At 34.2% G+C, this 22,363-nt stretch overlaps 2 protein-coding genes across 7 annotated transcripts; one reads left to right on the top strand and one right to left on the bottom strand.

Annotated features, from left to right (window-relative positions):
- Window positions 1–1,306: 1,306 nt before the first annotated feature.
- Window positions 1,307–15,803, top strand: LOC120068446 (putative ADP-ribosylation factor GTPase-activating protein AGD11). Of its 2 annotated transcripts, XM_039020218.2 has the most exons (12): window positions 1,307–1,876; window positions 1,969–2,034; window positions 2,145–2,235; window positions 3,935–4,006; window positions 4,649–4,696; window positions 11,546–11,630; window positions 12,582–12,657; window positions 13,107–13,270; window positions 13,358–13,619; window positions 14,539–14,655; window positions 14,754–14,849; window positions 15,262–15,803. In XM_039020218.2, exons 3-12 carry the CDS (start codon window positions 2,193–2,195, stop codon window positions 15,541–15,543), a joined length of 1,245 nt encoding a protein of 414 aa, XP_038876146.1. In that variant the 5' UTR covers window positions 1,307–1,876; window positions 1,969–2,034; window positions 2,145–2,192; the 3' UTR covers window positions 15,544–15,803. The 2 variants fall into 2 exon arrangements, with proteins under 2 accessions (XP_038876146.1, XP_038876147.1); XM_039020219.2 differs by lacking the exon at window positions 1,969–2,034 and having other exon boundaries at window positions 1,495–1,876; window positions 2,094–2,235.
- SRR1 (sensitivity to red light reduced protein (SRR1)) lies at window positions 9,919–19,573 on the bottom strand. 5 transcript variants are annotated; one of them, XM_090308066.1, is made up of 3 exons: window positions 19,237–19,375; window positions 17,997–18,912; window positions 9,919–10,364 (listed from the first exon to the last, which is right to left on the bottom strand). In XM_090308066.1, exon 2 carries the CDS (start codon window positions 18,861–18,863, stop codon window positions 18,030–18,032), a length of 834 nt encoding a protein of 277 aa, XP_090164192.1. In that variant the 5' UTR covers window positions 18,864–18,912; window positions 19,237–19,375; the 3' UTR covers window positions 9,919–10,364; window positions 17,997–18,029. The 5 variants fall into 5 exon arrangements, with proteins under 5 accessions (XP_090164192.1, XP_090164193.1, XP_038876149.1 ...); XM_090308067.1 differs by having other exon boundaries at window positions 9,939–10,364; window positions 17,997–18,907; window positions 19,237–19,372; XM_039020221.2 differs by lacking the exon at window positions 9,919–10,364 and adding an exon at window positions 12,584–12,801 and having other exon boundaries at window positions 17,997–19,573.
- Between the last annotated feature and the right edge of the window lie 2,790 nt (window positions 19,574–22,363).

The raw sequence follows: 22,363 nt of genomic DNA, 5'->3' as shown, positions 1-22,363 counted from the left end.
ATCAGATCAATCCTAGAAAAGTTTTTACTTTTTAGATCATTTTAAACAATTTTCCACAATTATTACTGATTCAGCTCAACCCTGCACCCTAACCATAGACAATTATTATCGACGTAGACTATTATTACCCACACACAATTATTACCGGTTGAACTCAACTCAACTCTGGGCGTCAAACACACTATTAATGTTTAGAAACTAATAAACCAAAACTTTTTAAGAAACAAAAAATCGAATAATTATCAAACATGACCCAAATGATTATAAGTGAGGTCTTAGTTTTCGAAAATTGAGGATGATTACTTTTATACTACCATTCATAATATAGGATCATGATACATGACTACATTTTTTTGGGATGTTTTCAAGTATAAGAAAACGAACCAACTTATCTACAACTATAGCACAATATCACTGTCTATTATTGATAGACAATGACATTTTGCTATATTTGAAAATACTTTAAACTTCCCATAAATTCATGTGTATTCCTAGTTTGTGGTTTCTTTTAATTTCTCAATTATTTTCTATGAAAGGTGCTATCAAAATTCACGGTTAAAATATAAAGGTTAAAATACCATTTTGGTTCATGTAATTTGAATTTTGTTCCATTTTGGATTGTACTTTCAATTATCCAATTTTAATTCATGTATTTTTAATAAATATTAAAATTTGTCCTTAGTTTCTAGTGAGGTTTTCCCACAAAAACAACTCTTATGAGCATCCTTTCATAAATTGTGAAACATGTTTTTACATAGTATCATTTCTTATATGATTATAATAATTATTATTATTTAACCAACTTTGATAAAATTTAACCGAGTCAAAATTAATTTTGTATGACTAAATTTAAGATTTATAGAAAATACATATAATAAGTTTAAACTTTTTTAAAATTACAAAGATTAATCCGTGTATAACTTCAAGGATCAAAATATCCATTTCGATATACCCATTGATATGTCCGTAAATTGAAAGGTTTGATAATAATATTAAATATCCATGGATATCTCCAACATCTTTTGTTATTACTTGTAGAACATAAAAAATGTCATTTATTTAGTCCGAATATGAATATGAATACTAATAATATCTATAATTTAATTTTAAAAATAATTTAATTATTAATCTAAATAAAATTTATAAAATACATGATTTACAAAAACATCCCTCGATGTCAATATGATGTCAATATATCCATAAAATTGAAATACTGATGTCGATATTCATGTCTTTATTTTATAAAGCAAAATGTCAAACTATCAAATTTCCGATTAATATTAGAATTCATTGTAAATTGGAAAAATGGTGTCGTTAAAAAATAAGTTGAACAACGTATTTTTTTTTATGTGTGGCGCGTATTGTCGTCTCTACCTAAACGAACTATTATTTTTAAAACAATTTGTTAATTATTTTATTTTGAACTAATTATTTGTTAATGATTTTATTTTGAACAAATTAAAAAGAGAGTTAATGTCTCTTCTGGAATCACTCACATCATATCCATTTCATATACCAACATGAAACTACGTTGACTCAAACGAAAACGGATGAATTTTTTTTCGCAATTCATCAGACCCTTTTTTCTTTTCTCCTCAAATCAATTCAATTTTGTTGCAAACCGACCCAAATTTTTTAGCAATGAAAGAAAATCACATTCTGATAATAACGGTTTCTCTCTGATTTCCGATTTTTCTCTGCATTTCTTCCACCTAATTTCGTTGAAGATGGATACGTTTTGCGGTTTTCGATAATTCTTCGAAAATTTTTCGTCTATCAATGGATTCCTAGCCTTTTCTATGCGCCATCATCTGCAGATTTTCCTTTAAATTCATTAAACTATCGCCTCCTCCCTCTTTTAATCTCTTGTTGTACGGTAAGCATCGATTGGTGTTTCTCAGCTTGTTTGTTATGTGTATTTTGTGTTTTGATTTGCTTGTTGGTGCATCCTGATTTTATTTTCTGCAGAGAAGAAGCCATGGACAGAATCATGTTAATCTAGGATGCTCATTTCATTCGTCATTTTATAAACCTGTAAGAACTCTTATGATTTTTTATTCACTATGTTTATTATGTTCTCTCTTGTGTTTTAGATTAAGACCAAGTTCAATGAGTGGAAGAGTTAAGAAAATGGCTGTTTTCAGGTTGCCCCATTCTTTCATGATTTGTGTACACATTATTTGAAGCTGGACATGTCAACCCAGCAGCAAAATTCTGATTCAAATGGCGTTTCAGGTATTTATCTTCTGCAAATAATGATTGGTCACCGTAGCCCAAGATTTGTTTGTGTTGGTGTTGATTACTTTTGGGCGAGAGGAATTTAAGGGATGGAATTCTTGTAATCTTAGAATGTGTAACCCACTTAGACTTCAATTTGGTGGATGTATTAGTGTTACCCAATACTGGAATAAAATTTTAAGGCTTAGTGTATAGATAAAGATTTGGATAACAATTCTCACCACAACAGTTAATTATCCAATAGTCTAGTAGCAAGTTTCTTCCTTTAAGGCTTAGTGTACAGATAAAGATTTGAATAACAATTCTCACTAGAGCAATTGATTATCCAGTAGTCCAGTAGGAAGCTAAGGGACTTTACTGCAGCCAAATGGCCAGGGGGGTGGGATTGATAGGTTGTTGATTAAGTTAACTGCTCATTCATTGGATTTGTTTAGAATTGGAGCCCCCCTTTGTACTCTTAGCTTCTTGGCTTCTTTTGTTGAATTGTCTTTTTGTACGTCCTCTTGCTTGTTTTTTTTTAGTATTCTTTCATTTTCTCAGACTAAAAAAAGGCTGTAGGTATTGGGAAGCTTTAGATACATTTATATAAGCTTTTTGAATGAACAAGTTATATAGTATTCTCTCCCCAACAACATGTGCTTCATGGTCAAGATGGAAAAAAAATCAGCTGCTATTCTAAGTGTGTTGATAGGTTTTCAAGTTTATATTCAATGGAAGTTTTTTGATCTTTAGATACCCCTTGGAAGTTATAATGTAAGTGGAACAATATATCACTAGAGATAGAACTGGTTCTTGGATTGGATATGGAGTCTAGACTATAGTAAAAGAGATGGAGTATGGACTATAGTAAAAAAGGTGGAGGTTGGGTGGAGAGACAGATCGAGTGTGGTTCCTTTCGACCGTTGTAATCTCTCCTATGAGTGAGAAAATTCATATGACCAGGTGATCCTTCTCAAACCTTAATTTGGGATATTACAAAATCAATTCATTGAAGAATTTGTTCATATACTTTCTTTTATGAGAGTAAGCATGATGGTGAGCATATAATAAACACAATGTTTAATAGGTAACTTGAGTATCAACAGTTAAGAGTAATTAAGTCATAGATTATTTTGAAAAGTTTTTTATTTTTATTGAGATGATACATTATGATGATGTGTTATATAAGTTATCTTCCCCTATTTAAGGTTGAAGAACTATTTTGGGTGTTATAGATAGGTCTCTTATGGACTCGGAAAAACTACTGGGATCTGTGTATGCAGTTGTCCCATTTGATTATATTTTGGAAAGGTCTCACTTTAGGAAGTAAACAACTGTGCGAATAGTTTTTTTTTTTTTTTTTTAACAAGAAACAAATTATCTGTACGATTTTGTGTATTTTCTTTCCTGTTTTTGTTGTGGAGATTGGAAATAAGGGTGTAGGCATAATCATCATAAACGTGTAGGATTGACATTTACTACTACATGAGTCTCCTCTTCAATATACAGGAATATGTACTGTAGCATTGTGGATAGACACATTTACCATTTATTCAACCGGACTCTTGAGACCTGTTCTCTGCTATCTAAATTCTTGGGTTATTACTCATATGGCTTAAAAAAGTGTGAATGTTACTATTGTTACCGATCTATGGAGAGCTCTGCTCATGCACCTCCATTGCATTGAAATTTCCTTGACACGATTCAAATGTGCCAGGCGCTTGTCTCTTTGAACTCCTGTTTCCAGATTCAGAAATGCAAGGCTGGGACTGGAGTCGGATGCCCTCTGGTATTATATCCTCAATTCTCAATATCTTTTTAACTGATGAATGAAGTCTCCCTACAAATACCAACTACAATCTTGTATCTATCATTTAGTTAATGTCTTTAAAATAGTTAGCTTAAGTCTTTTGTAACCGGCTGAATAGGTTATAAGTTATAAATTAACCAATCCAGCCGGTCACCATTAGAGTTGTATATATAGGCTCTTTAGCCATCATTTTGATCATTATAAATAAAATAATCTCGAAGTTTCTTGGAGCTACTCCATTATTAATTTAGCAGTAGCACTTGTTAAGAAATATTTTTGAGAGAAGATGAATCCAAATTGTAGGAAATGCAATGTCTAGCCAAACTGCTGAGTCAATGACAAGTAATATATTGTCCATTCCTACAAAAACTCAACTTCAGGATTATTAATTACTGAGTTAGGAATCTCTTTTAACTTTATTTTTTTTTAAATGGAAACAAAATTATTCATTGATATAATGAAAGAGTTTAATGCACAAAGTACATGAGAGGAAACAGAATCTCTTTTAATTTTAGTAAATGATCTTTTACTGTAGATTGGTAACAGCAGAATACTTAGTTTAGCTATCAGATCTTCCACTCTTTTTCATTGCTTCAATTCTCTGTAATCTCTTGTATTCAGATTCAGAAACGCAACGCTGGAATTGGAAGAAGGACCAACAGCTCTCTGGTATTATATCTTCAATTCTCAGTATCTTTATAATTGTAATAGCACTTATTTTGGAATATCATTGAAGTTGTAATTGTAGAAAATATAAAATCTAGTCAACCTGCTGATTCTTTGACCAGTAATGTCTTACATTATGAGCAAGTACTTACATGAGATTAATTAATTAGTGAACTGGGGATCATTTACAACTTCCATAGAAATTTTTTTGTTTTTTTTACTGAAGTTTGGGTGCTATGGAGGTTGTCTGGAAGTAAGGTTCTGAAAACAATTTCTACCCTTCTTTTTCCAAGATAATTTTTAATAGTAGTTTTAAAATTAAAAAGAAAAAAAAGAGTAGAAAATGAATACAACATTTTGTTCTTTTTTTTTTTTGTTCCTTTTTCTTTTCCTCCATGTAGTTGTTTTAAGATTAAAAGTAGTATTTATATATATGATCATCATTTGTCTTCCAAGTAAAACTTGATTTAAATGTGATTAATGTGTTAAAGGAAAGGAGGAAAAAAAAAAAAGAAGGAAAACACGAGTAAAAAATTCTTTAACAAACAGTTTTAAAATTAAAAAACAATAGAAACTGTTAAAAAAATTATTACAAAGCAGTCTTTAGTAACAAACTAAAAAGGAGGAAGAAAAAAGACACAAGAAAAAAAGAAGGAAAGCATTCGATCAGCATCTTAGTTTTCCTTCTTCATGAGTGATTTACTCGAGGATGTCAAAAGAAATTAAATCGAACAAGCAAGTCCAGATTAGCCTCGAGGTTTTCAAGCAGTGCAATTCTGGACTATCTATGACCGCCTTCTTTTTCATATTTTTATATTAAACCAAACCTTCATTGAGGGAAAAAAAAAAAAGAAGAGAGGATACACAAACCTACCAAAAAAAAAACCCACAATAGAGATTAAGGGGTGTTTGGTTCACCAACATGAGTTGAGTTGAGTTGGTATAATATACCAGCTCATTGTTTGGCCCACCAACTTTAAATGTTGGTGGAGTTGAGTTGGTATATTTTACCAACTCACCCCAACTCTCTTCTTCCAATGTTTTCAATGGCTTCACCCATCGACCACTGTCACATTCCGAGAACTAACTCTTAGCTCCGACAACCACCTTCGATGAAAACTCCAGTGACCAACTCCGGGCTCTGACAACCACCTCCGATGACAACTCTGACGACGAAATCGGGGCTCCGACAACCACCTTCGATGACAGTTCCAACGACCAACTTCGGGCTTCGACAACCTTCGCACGACCAACTCCGACAACCAATTCCGAGCTCTGACAACCACCTCCGTTAACTCAACTCTATCGACCACCTTTGCGCTACCAACTCCAATGACCATTTTCAGGTTCCGACAACCACTTTCGACTACAAACTCTAATGAAAAACACCTTCAATGACCACCTTCAACGACCCACTCAGGGCTTCAACAACTACCTCTGACGAAAAATTCCGCAACCAACTCTAATACCACATTCATGCGATTAACATTCGGACTCCGACAACTCTAATACCACATTCATGCGATTAACATTCGAACTCCGACAACTCTAATACCACATTCATGCGATTAACATTCGGACTCCAACAGCCACCTTTGACTTTAATCTCCGATAAAAATCATCTTCGATGATCAACTTCGATGACCACCTTCGCTCAACCAACACCAGGATTTCAAAACCACCTCCGATGACAAACTTCGACAACCAACTCTAATACCACCTTTATGCGACCAACTTCAATCTCTGACAACCACCTCCGACTACAAACTCCAGCAAAAGTATCTTCGATGATCAACTTCGACAACCACCTTCGACTATTATAAGATTGATGACTGTTAAAGTATGTTGTAGGGTTGTTGATTATATAAAAAAATATTATTTTGTCTACATCAAGTGCAATATTTATACGTAAAAAATTATAAAAAAAAATTTTTATTTAATTGAATTCACATATCAAATGAGTGTTAAGAATATTTAGACGAAAAGTAAGTATGTAGTTGAAAAGTATGTAACATATAAAAAAAAAATCCTGGAATATTTTTCAGCAAGAATTAGCGAAAAATAGAGATTTGTTCTTTGATGATCTTTCAAATTTAGAGGAATTGAAAATGAAATTGTTGAAGAAATGTGGTGACATTTCATTGGCTGCTAAGATGTTATTTTCCTTTTTGGGTATTTTCTGTTTATGTATTTTCTTTTATTGGTTTATTGATGTTTATTTATTCACCTTGTAGAAGGTTGATTATGTACTCTAAATTACTCTGAATTATTCAATAATATACAAATTTAACATGATAACAGCATTAGGTTTAGTCTCATTGAACCCTAGCCGCCAAAGCCCTATTCGATCTTTGCCTCCATCGACAGTCGACAAAGGCAGACTCGTCGCCTGTTATCGCAAAGGTTTTTTGCTTCTTTTCCCTCAATCTTACTAGGGTTTTCTTTGTCACGCCCCTGTTTGTTAGATCCACCATTCATTTGTTCGCCAGCATCATTCGTGGGCTCTTTGTTACAGTCGACCAGGTCTCTTGTGCACTTAGATCTGTCCCTCTGTGCTCGTAGATACGTCTTCGCCCCAAATCCATTGCAACCATCGACCACCTTTGCTACCTCGTTCGTGCTTCTGTCGTTCGTATCTTGTTTGTGTATCAGATTGTATCTGTTTGTGGGTATCTTCCACGCCGCAAAACCATCTTGTCGTAGCTTTGCACCACTCAGTTCGTGCACTAGCCACCGCACGCCAGTCATCCCTGCTACAGATCTGACAGCAAATCTACTCTTCCACCTTAGGTTCGGCGTCGCTCACTGTGGGTTTCATCCGATCTTCAGAATCCTTCAGTTTCATGCCGCTCTGTTGTCTGTCCATCGTGAACTGATTGATTCCAACGTATCGAGGGTTTCAACAAAAAAACCTCTTTGGTTTGGTCAGTAAGGCTGATTTAGCTTCAGTCAAACTGGTTTTTGTTTGGTTTGGTTTGGTTTGGTTTAATTAGTTAGGTTCACTCAGTTTAGTTTAGTTTAATTAGTTGGGTTCACTCAGTTTAGTTTAGTTTAATTAGTTGGGTTCACTCAGTTTGGTGTGGTTTAAGTTGGTCCAATTTGGTTTATTTACAATTATGGTAAATCTCCTTTTGCACAAAGATCTTTGTTCCATTTTCAATTCTGTCGTTTGTGGGTTTTGTTTGAGATCTCTATGAAGATCTTTGTTCTAGCCCAGAAGTCCTTGTTAGTTCTTCGTAGATTTTGTTATAGATCTTTATGTGAGGATCTATGTTTCCAGCCCAAAAGGTTCTCGGTTTCACTCTTCGTGGGTTTTTGTTTCAGCCTAGAAGTTCTTCGTGTTTGGTTTTTCGTGGGGGTTTCTGTTTCCATCCCAGATTTGCTGATTTTTTTTCTAAGTTATCTTTGCAAACTCAAGTTGTTCACTAATCTACTGTCTTGAGTTTGAGGGAGGGTGTTAAAAGAAAATTAGGGTTTATTCCTAATTATTATTTTCTTTTTTGGGTATTGTCCATTTATGTATTTTTCTTTATTGGTTTATTGATGTCTATTTATTCATCTTGTAGAAGGTTGATTATGTACTCTGAATTATTCAATAATATACAAATTTAACACCAAACATCACCCAGTGCTCTTGTGGTCCCTAAAGATTCTATCCTTTCTCTTGATCCCAAACTCCACAAAATGACACACACCTCTACTTGCCACCAAAAAAAAATTTTAAAAAAAATCCCCTTCTCCCATAAAGGAGAGCGGAGAAAGAGATCCTTGATCGTCTATTTGCAATCTTGAAAATTGGTGAAGTAACATCCAAACACCTCAAAGAAACAACTCCACACTGAACTGGTTAAATTGCACCCGGAAAGAAGATGTTCCAGGTCCTCTGCCGCCCTCCTATGAAGAATACAAGAGAACAAACCAACTACTATGGACCCCTAACCAAGATCCAATCCAAGGTAGTAACTCTTTCATGCAAAACCTGCCAAACAAAAAAATTGACCTTCTCGAAAATCTTAACCTTCCACACAGAGGCAACAATTGAAACACTCAATGGGGGTATTGACCAAACACCTAAAGAAAGAATTACTACAGAAGCCTTTGGATGTATACAAGGGCTCCAAGAGAAAACATCCCTCCAATGGGGTTAAGGGGAAACTCCCCCAACAAATAACAAGTCCAGGACATATGGCCACCTAATTTTCTCAACACCTTGGGACTGGTGGAGGAGTGTAGACGTTTGGCAAACCAGGGTTTGTGATACACTTTCAAGCTGAAAAATATTATATCATTCATCAAAATCTAGAATGAAGAAGTGATTGGTTATTTGCTTTCTAAATCGTAGACTTTAGAAGATGAAGTCAGATTTTTTGGAAGAAGTGAGTGGCTTGACTGACTATCAAAAGATTCTCAGAATAGTTTGGTCTCTAGAAGGGTCTGGGTTTTTTTCTTTTTTCTACTAGATCTGCCTACCAGATTCTGACCAGCTATGGTTCTCATCTACGAGAACCTCCAAGGTTAGCAAGACCTTAGCAAACAAGATCTGGAAGAATAAATGTCCAAAGAGGGCGAAAGTTTTTCATTGGTCTTTGGCTTTGAAGAGCTTAAACATGGATGACATGTTGCAAAGAAAGTTCAGTGGCTGGTCTTTCCCACCGGGTTTAAATTTTGCTTAAATGATGGGGAATCATTGATCATTTGTTCCTCCATTGTGAGTTTGCGTCTCGGTCCTGAAAGTCTGTTGTGGGGCTTTTAAGCATTTCTTTTTGCCTCCCTAGAAAAATAGGGATGAGATGGTGGAGGGTTTGAATGCTTGGAATTTGACGCAGGGTGATTGCTAGTTGTGCCTTCAGAGCTCTTTTATAGCACATGTGGAAGGAAAGAAACGCTAGAACTACATTTTCATAGTTTTCGATCTCTTGGTGGATTCCTTTACACAAGAAATTAATGAATATATTCTTTTGATGTTTCTTATTAAAAAAAAACAACAAAATTGCTGCTTATTGAATTCAAAAAGGTTAGAATATTTTCTACTCTTTATTCATCAAGATTATTTCGAAAATAGGACAATAGGGGTAGGGGGACTTGAACCGTGGTTCCATGGACCTTTTGGTCGCTTACACATCTTGGTGTCATTTGAGCTATGTTCGCTTTGGCTTGAAAATGGTTTATTATGATAAGAATTAAGATGAATGAAACACTTACATTAGCCACATTCTCACAAAGTATTAGGCAATTAAGGGAGAGATTTTAGGTCAATTAATCTCACTAACACAGTTTATAAGATGTAGGCTAATGTTCTTGAAAAATGCTAAAATATTTCCCCCTTCTACTATCTTAAGGTCCGATTGGCTTTCCTTCATGGTAGGCAAAATTTTCATCCTATTTCTTTAGTTAACTAAATAGTGGATGACTGGAAGAGGAAGTAAAAAAGGTAACTTGATCTAGAGAGTGTTTTACTATGTTGATTTGGACTTTCTTGATGCAATTCTTGATGAGGGCTTCAGGGAAAAAGTTGAAGTATGTGGATGATGGTCTGCATTTCTAGTGCTGACTATTCTACTTTGATTGATGGTTGGCTTGCAGGCTAAGATTTCTCTTGTTAAGCCGAGAAATCTTTTTCCTCTTCCAGCTCTCCGAGGTTGACAAGGGTCTCTGATTGAAGGGGTTTAACCTATGAAGCATAGACACGGATACGGTTACACGATACGGATACGATCAGATACGACGATTCGTTAATTTCTAAAAAACTAAGATACGGATTCATCTAAGGATACGTCATTTTTTATATATTTTTTTAATATATATATATTTCTAAATAACGAGGATACTAATATATTGAAGATACATTTTCTTTTTCTTAAAAAAAGTCTAGGATATAGATAAATTTAGCATACAAGTTAATAACAACAACACAAAATAGAATACAAACACTAAAATACAATACAAAAAAAAAAAGCAACATCTAAGATGTTGTAGTACAATAGTTAATAAAATGCAATAAAAAGTGACTCATATTACAAAGAAGAAGAAGAATATTAGAGGGAGAAGTATGAAGATAAACGAAGAACTTCTTCATTGAATTGTTAAAGATATCCAAATGGTTTATATTTTGGTGGACTTTGTTGGAAATCAAATGTGAAGATAAAAATTAGATGATTCTAGGGTTTGGTCTTTTATTTATTTATTTTTTCCTTTTAGTTTTAGACTCAGAGTAGTGAGCTTTTCAAATAGGTTGTCTAGGAAAAATTAGATGAGTTGCTTGTCTTTTTTCTTTAAAAAAAGGTACGCGTAGAAATAGATACGTCAAATTGCGTGTCAGATACGTATCTGGGAAGTATCGATATCCGATACGTGTCTGATACAGATTCTTTGTCTCACATGAAGTATCTGTGCTTCATAGGGTTCAACACTGGTCGAAATAGGATTTGTGTCCATTTGCATTTTCTTGATGGTACGCTTTGAGGTTCTTCCCAAGAATATCAAAATGATAGCAACCTTCTCAATTTGGTTCAAGCTTTTTTCGGGCTTCTAGTTTCCACATTAAGGAACCACTCAACTTGGTGTTGTTGTATGTTATAAATCTATAGAACCCAAATTTGAAGGTCATACCTGATATTGAATTCAATTTTATTCTCGTTCAGATTAAGTTTGAGTATACTTGTTTCTCCAATTCTAATCCCTGATGCATACACATGTTCTACTTTCTTGAGTATTGCATTGATTTCTCATTGATAACGGTCATGCTATTTTTATGTTCTTTTGGAATGAGTTACGTTTATTAGTCTTATATCTTCGCCTGACATAGTAGAAGAAGTCCTGTGATCTATATTAATGTGTGTTGCCATCCATCAGGCCCCCAGAAAAGGTTGGAAGATCTGTTGCGGCAATCTGGTAATAAGTATTGTGCAGATTGCGGATCACCGGATCCAAAATGGGTGTAAGTCTAAATGTTTTATTTAATAGCCAGTTCTTTTACTTAGTTATTCGTTCATACAAGTTGCAAATTGACTCTTTCTCCTTTCAGTCTTGATTGAATTGTAATGTGGTGTGTGGGAAATGTGATGAAAATTTTAAAAGCTCAGTGCTATTGAATTGTTCAAGAGAGAAGGTCCATTCCTTAGACTCAAATTTCTTCTGACATTAATAGAACAGTTTTTCTGTTTTGTCTTTGTTTATATCCCTTTTTCTTTACTCCTTTTCATATGCAACCATGGGGAAGCTATTCTCTCTTGGAAATTCCGCCCTCATATTAGTTATCCAGAGGTTGAATAGATGGATTAAACTTTAGCCAACCGACCAGTTTCATATATAGCATGCCTCCTTCTCTCTCTTTTCTGGGGCACAGGGAGGGAGTGAGGGTAGAGTGCAGTATGATTGTGTTGAGGTCTTTATTCTGGCTGCTTCTGGAAGCAACAGATGAATTATATTAGGGAATTGGGATCTTAATCTACTTAGGCAGACCATTGAATCTATGTTTGGGAGTGCTTTTGAAATTGTTAAATCACTTTTCTCATATATAAAATCACTTCGAAACACACTTTCACTCAAAATCAACGCTATATTTGATTTAAAACTTTTAACACATTTTTCATACTATTGAAATTGATTTTAAATGATTAAAAACATTTTTTTGAGTAATTTTGAAAATGACAAAAATGACTTTAACTATTTGGAATCACTCCCAAACATACCATATATCTCTTTATAGGCCACTTTATGTCACTCCTGCTTCAGTTACTTCGATCACCCTCAGTGTCTTAGGTGGTTTCTACATCACACAAAATGTTAACAACTATTAACTTTGATATCTTCTGACACTTCTTTTCAATATATGTTTCAATATTGAGAATTTAGTATTTTGTTTTTAACCTCTGGTTTATGAATGCAGATCGTTAAATTTGGGAGTGTTTATCTGTATAAAGTGTTCTGGAGTACACAGAAGTCTTGGAGTTCATATCTCTAAGGTTTCTCCTTTTCTTTTTCCTTCTCTTCTTTTATTGTGGCTTGTTTATTCTCCTAATAGCAAACACGCATAGTACGTCTCGACCATGCTGCTTGATGACATGGCCGTTTTAGATAAGCTTTCCTTGTTACAAAATTTTATGGCACTGGACGACATCAGAAGGAAGGTCAGCATATCAACATTGCTGAAGAAAAATTGTCAAAAAATCTGATGCTGCAGAATCACAATCCAAATAATAGATTACATTTGTCAAAGAGTCTTGAAAATAAAAAATAAAAAAATAAAAAATAAACAATAAAAACACTTTTAGAATTTGGCTAAGAATTCAAATGGTTGTTAAATGGGTCTGCAGTGCTTTCTGTTAACTATTTTTGTATGAGTTTCTATACTGAAGGTTCCTATCTCTGATGCAATGCATTTATGATCTAAAGTTTCTACAATAAATACCAGGTTTTCTCAGTGAAACTAGATAATTGGACGGATGAACAAGTTAATACTTTGATAAGCATGGGCGGAAACGCAGATGTAAACAAGAAATATGAAGCTGGCATCATCGATGTGAACCGAAAACCGAAACCAGATTCTTGTATAGAGGAGCGCTTCGAGTTTATAAGGTATTGCTAGCACATGTATTTAATGTATCCAGGAATATGAAATGTTGAGGTCATTCTATTAAAGAATCACATTTCTTGTAAATTCAGGAGAAAGTATGAACTGCTGCAATTTTATAACGCCAATAGTAGTCAAAATTCTAGTGATAACAACTCATTTAGTAAAAGAAGTTCATCATGCCCCCAAAGTAGTAACTCTTCAAGCAAGCATGGTAGCCACGACAAAAGACACTTCGAGAAGCAAGCTACTAGGCATCGCATCGGGCACGCATTTCGTAACAGCCGGGTAAGAAGAGATAGTGAGCACAAGAATTCTGACAAGAACAGCCCTGCAGTCTCAAGACAAGCATCGGTAATAACTGCTACTTCTATTACACATTCTGATTATGGATTTTTCTTATTAGTGATTTGATTTCATTTTGTGGTTAAAGTTGGCTAAGGTCCCGTTAGGTAACCATTTGGTTTTTGAAAATTGGGCCTATTTTCTTTCAATTTTCTGCAATAGTTTTCATCGTTCTCAAGTAAAAGAGTTGAATTCTTAGTCAAATTCTTTTTTTAAAAAAAAAAGAAAAAGAAAAAGAAAAAGAAAAGAAAAACAAAGGATTTTGAAAAAAACTACTTTTATTTTAGTTTTTAAAACTACTTTTATTTTGGTAAAAAGTAGATAACAAAGTAAGAAATTTAGAGGTAGAAGGGGGATTTGTAAGCTTATTTTCAAAAACTAAAAACCAAAAAGCAAATAGTTACCAAACGCGGCCTAAGTTATCCGAGTGCAGTAGGGATTAAAAAACAACATTTCATTTTGAATTTTTTGGTTGCTACCATCTCCCAATTTAAGATATTGGAAGCAAACAACTTCTTTGAGGACCAAAAAGAGAATTACTTAAACTAATAGGGATCATTTAATATATTGAGTCATAAAAATGTTTGTTTAAGTTATGGACAATACATTCAAGAAGAGGGCACTGAGTAAGCACACTTATCAGTTCTACTGAGTTCAAAATGGTTTTATTAGCCAACTCATTTAAACACATACAATGGCACGTTCTCCATCAATGAAAAGTTGAAAAGTTATAGCTGGAACTTTGAGCTGGCAGTCTAATTTATGTTGTAGTCTTGGAGATTAGTGACTGAAACCCAAAGGGGATGCGTGTAGGAAATAAAAGCAAAGAAGCGTCGTGGCTTAACTTTTTATTGGTTGTGTTGTGGCTTAATTGTTTTTGGTTTCATATGGATGTTGGTTCTTATTACATCAGATGTAATGTTTGTAGGCAGGTATGGTTGAATTTGTTGGCTTGGTTAAGGTCAATGTGGTTAGAGGCACAAACCTAGCTGTTCGAGACGTGGTGACCAGCGATCCCTATGTAATTCTCACGTTAGGCCATCAAGTGAGCCTCTCTTATATAAATTTGGTCCACATTTAAGGTGAAGATATGTATCAGCTACATTTTTATTTGGCAGTGACTTCTATTGTCATATGTTGCAGTCGGTGAGGACTCGCGTCATAAAGAACAACCTAAACCCAGTTTGGAATGAGAGCCTAATGTTGTCGATTCCTGAGCATATCCCTCCGCTGAAAGTGGTAAGCAACAACATAGCTTTGGCAAATGTTAGAACATCATAGAACGAAATCATGATTTCAATAACTAAGTCAAAATTTGAGTACTATTTTGTAGAAAGTTAAGTCTCTTATTCCAAATTCAACACTGTTTTCTTTACCGAAAGCATCTTCATCAAGGACCCTGTTGCATACCCTTTTGCAATTAATTTTCTGATTGTATTTGATCATTTACAGTTAGTAAGATACCAAATAATGTATAATCATGTTTTTAGGCTTCTGATTGTATTTAATCACTTACAGTTAGATATGAAATGATGATTTCTACAACTTCATCAAGGAACCTCTTGTATGATCATATGTTCTAAAGCTTTTGATTGTATTAGTGTTAGATCATTTACAAAGTTAGTAAGATACAAAATGATGAATTCTGCAGCTTGTCTATGATAAGGACACATTTTCAACTGATGATTTTATGGGTGAAGCCGAAATCGACATTCAACCGTTGGTCGCTGCGACCAAGGCCTATGAGAAGTCCACAATTGATGAATCAATGCAGCTGGGAAAGTGGGTGGCAAATAATGACAATAACTTGGTAAAAGATGGAATCATTAACCTTGTAGATGGAAAGGTCAGACAGGATATATCTCTTAGATTGCAGAATGTGGAAAGAGGTGTCCTTGAGATTGAACTAGAATGCATTCCTCTTACACAATAGCTCATGCCATGGTGTGAAGTGTTGAAATCACATCATTTTAGATCCAAAAGCACTATTTTATATTAAGTCAATTACTGACAAAATTTGAAAATTACTTTGTTGTTAGCTATGATGGAGGCACCTTCAAATGGGTTTTCATTGCAAGGAGGGAAAAAAAAAAAAAAAAAAAAAAGAGATAATGTTCCTTACTGTAGCTGTTGTATATTATTGATAAATAAGATGGTGGTGGAATATATGCTAGATTAATCTGCCTTTGTTTCTGCCATGTTTGTTAATTTATTTGTAATGAGTAAAAGAAACTAGAGATGTGTTAACTACTTCACAGCCTTAACATAGTTTAAAACGGCAAGAGTGTTTGCAATTATTTGCTCAAATATTTTGGTCTTCACAATAGCATATTTCTCAGTGTTATAAAATCTTTAGTAACAAGGGAATTGTTAAGGCATTTGATTATCTATCTATTGGTTGAGATTATTGTCTAATTGTGATCATCCTTCACTAATTTTGGCCTGAAAAACTGAAAAACTAAATAAGGGGATTTGAAAGAATACTTGATATTTTATTGCAAAGAAGGGAACTACGTCAAAAATAATGTTTCATTTAAATCAAAATTTTATTTTGGTCCATGTGATTTGGGTTAGTCCCTGAAATTAGTATTTGATAGTTTATTGTTTATTTTTTTCAGGGAAAAAAATCTCTATTAACATTCTCATTCTCTTTATAAATTTTAGAAATATATTCCCAAGGGTTTTTTCTTATATGAAAATTGTTATTATTATTATTATTATTTAACCAATTGTGACAAAAATTAGCTTTTAGAAACTAAATTTGAACTATTAAAAATAGACTAAAATATAATGAAATTCAAAGTAGATGGACCAAAATGGTATTTGATTTTTTTTTTCTTAAGAAAAAAATCTAATGGTTTTAACATATTGTATATTCACTCCTCCATGTTTTCCATTGTAAGTTGTACCAATTATTTAATTTTAAATGCTAGTGATAGCAAGAGTGATTTTTTTCACCTCATAAGATAAATGTGAGATAATGCAATAACCACTTTGATACTAAATCTTAATTAATATAGTTAGCGATAATTGATATAATTGTCAGTGATAATTAGAATGACCTTCCATTCTAGAGGTGGGAAGTTTGATTCCCCATCTCTATAATTGTTGTATTCAAAAAAAGAAAAAAAAAGTAAATATGTACTTTGACTAGGAAGTTAGAGATTCAAATTCTCTATATTCCCTGAAGCATTGTGTTGAACTAAAATAAAAAGTAAAACAAAACTACGACTTCATAATAAAACCTTCTCCAGCTAGGAGCTTAATTGGATCCTTATCTAAAATCAGAATCAAAGCAAGTTGGAAGCTAAGATATCTGGTAATGTGCCCTTGACCTAGGTGTAAAGGTCTTAACGTACTTAATTACCATACAACCAAGTTTATCAATCCATAATCAAAATTGATGTAATCATCATGGAATTCGATTGATCTACCAATCGTCATGGGTCACAATCGTAAATATAATTAAATTGTTTTTTATCACGTTTATATAGAATTATGAATTTGTCACATTTACTGTTCCCACTACCGTTATCGTTTGATCTTAACGGTAATAGAAAATGTGACAGATTCATAATCCTCATATTGTAAAAGCAGATAATGATAACAGTAAACGTAGTGAGTCCAACATAATTTTCAAACACAACCAAATTGAGTACGCTCCATCCCTCAAATAGATTACACATTTTGATTATAGATTTTGAGGTAGACCCCACAATTCATTACAATTACAGAATAGATGAACAACAACAAACGTAATCAAAATGAGACCCATTTTTCAAGTTATCATTGATGGATTATGTTTCACTTGAGATAAACATAACCTATAATTGATTCTATCTTAATCCTAAAAGCACAACAATCAAGGTCTACAATGATATTCAAATCAAACAATTCATCAGTATAGTGAGTTCACACTCGTAGATATGCTAAGCAAGAACTACATTGTTACCAACATTAGCAGTAGCACTACCAAGTGAAGACTCTGTTCATCATAGTTGTGAGATAGAACCTAAAATGGTTCTCAAGAGTCCCCATAGGGTAATGTAAATCTCTACTCTCAAAAAAGCTGTTTTCCTTGCAATAGAATATCTTATAACATGATGCCAACGGAGGCTATTTTAGACCGTTGAGACATCTTTATGCTCTTTCTTTTACGTCCTTGAACAGAATCTATTCTATAAGTTGTACAATTGTGTCCTTAAGATCTTAATGTTCTGTCTGTTCGTCTTTGGTATGGAACCAAATTATCATCCTATTAAAACCTAAGTCAAGCTTGGGACAAGTGACAAACATTCCTATATTTGACACTTTGCAAAATTTTGAGATGCTAAACACAATCAGGAAAAGAAAAAAATACATGTTCAATTATAACAATGAATTTACCTGGCTGTTTTCCCAATCACCAGGCAATGTCCTTTAAAGATCTGAGAATTGCAGCTCCATAGGTGAAACAGGGCTGAAAAAATGCCAACTTGAATCATGGAAAGCATCAAAATAATCATCTGAAACTGTCTTGATTTTTATCTCTTTTGTGAACTTTCTAGAGGCTAAGATGTACTTTGCTGAATCAACAACGGGTGAGTTCTTGAATTCAGATACAAACTGTTCATAGATCTCAAAGCTATTCCCAAACAACACAACATGATTCAACAGCTCCACTGTCCAATTTTCCTGTAAAAGATTGTTGTACAACTCTGCCTCGCAATGGGGCATGAAGAACATTGTTGGCTTCTGTGCACATCGTCGTCCTTGCTCATTAACTGATATAACAGAACAGCCAAAGGACTCCATTAACCGACATTCAGTTGCAGAAAGAATTGGATCAAACACCTCCAAACTTCCAATCCAACTAAATTTTCTCTTCAACAATATTGCAAGACCGAGCTGCAAACGAGGATTTTCATAATTCTCTATGCTTCCTACGCCATAGATAACCATCCCCATCTTTGATTCCGAAGCCAAAACCCTATTTAACGATTCCAAGACTGGCTTTGTTCCAAGCTCCTCAACAAGAGTTTGAAAAAATTGGGAACTCTCAACTTTCTTGATACAGATTTCCATCTTCTGCAACAGTTTCGATTCCCTGATTGTATCATTAGCCTGATCAGTGGGAGACCAAGTCCGTTGATCTTCTCGATTACTTAGCTTCCGAAAAATTTTCCTCTGCCTGCCACGACGAGGTAACACAACCGTCCAGTCGCCATTATTTGACTGATCCGGAATGGCGAGAGTTTTTGCCGACGCTGCCATCGTTCAAGAGATAATCGCCGAGGCCTGACTATAGCTTCTCGTTTCTAAGCTAAAGAATTATCAGAAAGCAACATGAAAATTCCGCAATAAATCAAAAGATTCAGCACCATCAAAGTTTTGTACTCATTCTACTGGTGAAAGCGATACGATTGTGAACATTAAATCTCGGATTCAGGATAAACTAGCCTAAGATTCAATCGAGGGATCGCCAAATTGAATCGGGAGCACAGAATTGTTTGTAGAAGACGAAATAAGGAAGATGGTGAAGAAAATCCAGTGAATGATATCGACATCAGAAACCAAAAACACATGAACAGAACAAATTTGAGTTGAAGAACGGAGAATAAATTGGAAGGGATTTTGAGTCACAAACCTGATTGGCTTTCGATTCTTCTCTTTCCTGGATGCACAAGGCACCGAAGGCAGCGAATTTGGTTGTAGTGCTGGTTCATGATTGGACGGCGGGCAGCATCTCTAGCTTTTGGAGGTTAGTCAATAAGAGCCGATAAGCACTTTTTACTCCATTTTTGTTTAGGTAAATTGGTTAAATTACAAGTTTAGCACTCTTATGATTTGACTGACTTATTAATTCAGTGGAGACTTTTAAGGATTATTGGAGGAGATTTTAAAGCGTGTGATTCATATGTCTAGAGTACAGGATTTGAAAGTCTCATCTATTTTTCACTATATTTATCATTAAATAATACTTGGTAAAACCAAAGTTCAACTCAGAGATTTTAGGTAGAAACAAGAATAAAAGTGATATATCTTGACATCACGACATTCACAGATTATCATGCAAAATAATAACAATAGTGTCGTAAAATGTAAATTGCAAAGCATAGAATTATAAAGAGGATGTGTTGGGAAGAAATTTGCAAGAACGTAGGCTTGATGTTTTCGGTTGATGGATGATGGGGGTTGAGGCTAATACCACTCTTCTTTTGACCAAAACCCCATTTGACTAATAACTTGGTAAAAAAGAACACATTCGTGTTGATATCTACCTCTTAGATAATATTACCTCAATCATCATATATCTATAGTTAAATGCTTTTGCTCATCACATAGAGTGGGTACCTTAGCTTTAAGGCACTTACCTCCCGATAGTATTGTTATTCCACACTTCATTGCTCTCTTGAGTAGTTGAAGAGCTAATACTCTCCTTGGTCGGTCAAACGAATTCAAGCATACTACACTACCTCCACGTTACTAAGGACCAAGTATTAATCACACATTATAGTTGTTGGAAAATTGGTTTTCACCCCCATCCCACCTTTAGTTTAGCCACTCATGACAAAAAGTAAAAAAATAATGAGTGTGAAAGTAAGGGGAACTAACTTTATATTATATATTATATCTTATATAATATATAACCTATAGTTTATATTATATCACATAAAATATAAACTAACTTTATATTCTCTCATATAATCTATAGTTTTAATATGGATCATATTCACACTAATTTAACCTATAGTTTTTATATGAATCACATTCATACAATTAATATATTCAAATATTTATTTCAATAAACTTTATATATAATGTATATATATATGTTATATTAATTGCATCTCATACAATTAATTTGAACAATTCAAATTAATCCAATTAATTGATTCTCACTAACCCTTATTGAGCTAGCAAGAGAACCTTATGGACCTACAGATTAGAAGCTCCAATGATACGAGATTAATTAATTAAACTTAATTTTAAAATTCACTAATTGTTGGTCACTCCACTAAAGACCGACAGCTGCACTCTTCGCACTGTAGATATATTTTTGTGTCTATTGGATATAATCAACAATAGTAAGTTGACATTTTATAAATTGCTCATAACTATAGTTGAGTCAAAATTATTGTTTTACCCCTGTAGTTATATCTAACTCATTAAATACCACTGATCCTTCTAAAGAACAATTAGTCATAGTCCAACTATAATAAGACCCCTCCCTGGCCAGTGAGGGTGTGAAATGTCTCGTTGTTCAAGACCTGAAATTAGCCCTTAAGGGAGTAATTTATCTACTTACCCTAACAACGAGAAAAGTGAGATCTTTCTTATATGGTTGTGTTCTCAGCTTCCTACTCAGAAGAACCCCCAAAATAGCAAAATGGTAGGCATATTGAGTCGGCGAATCAGGCCACTCTCACTCATACAGATCAAGGGGACCATTATCATAGGCAATCATTCATATCTCACTCAAGATTAAGGTCAAGTCACGTATAATCATCCTAGTGAAATGCAAGTCTCTTCAAGTAACAATGTTATAAAGAGAGATCAATCATTTTGTGGTTTGGTCTTATACAAACTCTTTGTATAGGATACCTCCACTCGTATGTCTCCACATGAAGGATCAAGATCAGATCATTTGTAACAATTTACAACTGAAGGAAATCGAACACAAGGATTTCCATTAGCAGCCGAAAAGATCATTCCAAATTACAATCATGTATGAACATTACAAATTACAGTCGTAAATAAAATAAATGGTTATGCATTCATTATAGAAATTACAACATGATACAATAAGAAATCAAGGAGAAATCTCTACGCACGTTTGTAGACTCGTCTCCATGCTACTTGCTCATGCACGCTCGAACACAAGAACCTCGAACGCTCAAATAACACGACTGCTACACAACACGAACACTGAGGCACTCGTCCTCTGCGATCGTCTTGGTCACGAACACCCCAACAACACGAACGGCCTCCACAGAACTTCGACGGTGTCGAGTTGAGTATGACACCACCAAGAAGGTTACCTTGGTATTCTCGGTGTGATAATCCAGAGGGTGGGCTCTGTGCAGACTTGATTTGAGACAGAAGAAGAAGGAAACAACAATCGTATACACGATTGGGCAAGTGGGAGATGGCTGAAACCTATCGTATAGGTCGATGCTCAATCGTTTAGCTCATTGCTTAGTTATATGTCTATCGCTTACAAAACACTACATGATCATCTAGCTCGCTCAAGCTGTCGCTTAGTAAATCGTATTTACTTGACAACTTCCGTTCGTGAGATTCCGATTGAGAAAAATCTCCAAAACAATTTTGACCAAAACTTACTAAAATTAGGAAAACAATTTTTCTTTTATCTCACGGTTACCGTGAACCACCAATAACCTCTCACTCAATTGGTTATTAGAGAAAAAGAATTAATTATCCAATAATTAATATTATTATAAATATAAATGATAACCAACTTATCATACTATATTAATAACCTATAGTTTTAATATTTCATCTCATGAAACATATAAACTATAGTTCTTTTTCTATTCCATAGTACTTAATGTAAATCTCATTTACATCAATCCTCCACTAGATGTATCTCATACATCATATCGATCATACCATATATAATCGAATTACCTCTTGTCAATTTGAACATTTCAAATCAGCACCAACAACTGATCCTCAACTGAATCCATTGAGCTACCAAGGGGACCTTATGAACCTATAGCTTGAAGCTTCAACGGTACGTGAATAACTGA

This window comes from Benincasa hispida, chromosome 12, assembly GCF_027475165.1.
Source record: "Benincasa hispida cultivar pf3 chromosome 12, pf3_genome.v1.1, whole genome shotgun sequence".
Classification (NCBI taxonomy): Eukaryota; Viridiplantae; Streptophyta; class Magnoliopsida; order Cucurbitales; family Cucurbitaceae; genus Benincasa; species Benincasa hispida.
Note: the sequence above shows the minus strand (reverse complement) of the source record. Positions and strands in the feature narration are given on the sequence as shown.

Excerpts from the sequence above, each read along its gene's own strand:
- LOC120068446 (XM_039020218.2), top strand. The coding sequence starts at position 2,193 with ATGTCAACCCAGCAGCAAAATTCTGATTCAAATGGCGTTTCAG. Across the intron at positions 2,236-3,934 it reads TGATTCAAATGGCGTTTCAG|GCGCTTGTCTCTTTGAACTC; the intron begins GTATTTATCTTC and ends CAAATGTGCCAG. Across the intron at positions 12,658-13,106 it reads TTGGAGTTCATATCTCTAAG|GTTTTCTCAGTGAAACTAGA; the intron begins GTTTCTCCTTTT and ends AATAAATACCAG.
- SRR1 (XM_039020221.2), bottom strand. The coding sequence starts at position 18,863 with ATGGCAGCGTCGGCAAAAACTCTCGCCATTCCGGATCAGTCAAATAAT.